The sequence below is a fragment of the Eurypyga helias genome, unplaced genomic scaffold, assembly GCF_000690775.1.
Source record: "Eurypyga helias isolate BGI_N326 unplaced genomic scaffold, ASM69077v1 scaffold23517, whole genome shotgun sequence".
NCBI lineage: Eukaryota > Metazoa > Chordata > Aves > Eurypygiformes > Eurypygidae > Eurypyga > Eurypyga helias.
The window spans coordinates 10648-10950 of record NW_010260112.1 but is presented as its reverse complement, the minus strand read 5'-3'; the positions used below and the strand labels follow the sequence as shown (position 1 = coordinate 10950).

The following is a 303-nucleotide window of genomic DNA, read 5'->3' as shown; positions in this document are numbered from 1 at the left end:
AGCAGGAACCCCTGCCTCTCCACGGGAGAGGGGGACGAGTCGGGACGGGGACAGCCCAGCCCCACAGGCAGCGTGCCGGGAGTCAGGAACGGCCGGGGACAGGCAAGCCTGGCCTGGATTGCATTACTGCTGGCGCTGTCACATCCCCTAATCTCCTCCATCTGATCCGATTCGCCTCCTCGCCACGCGGAGCTGGTTCTTACCGGTTCGCAGCGCTTGCCGCAGTTCGGAGCCAGATGTCCTGTACAACATCTCGCTGTCTAAGCCTGCGGAAGCGAGGACACTGCCGTTAGCTGCGGGCTG

The 303-nt window shown here is 64.4% G+C and overlaps 1 protein-coding gene across 1 annotated transcript in view; it reads right to left on the bottom strand.

The window, feature by feature from the left end:
• The window catches only part of PIK3R2 (phosphoinositide-3-kinase, regulatory subunit 2 (beta)), a gene marked incomplete at its 3' end in the record, with an annotated part of 8447 nt that overhangs the window by 3842 nt on the left and 4302 nt on the right, over positions 1-303 (bottom strand). The window contains exon 4 of the mRNA XM_010154943.1: positions 204-266. Coding sequence (XP_010153245.1) covers positions 204-266 — 63 coding nt within the window. The remainder of the gene's footprint in view (positions 1-203; positions 267-303) is intronic.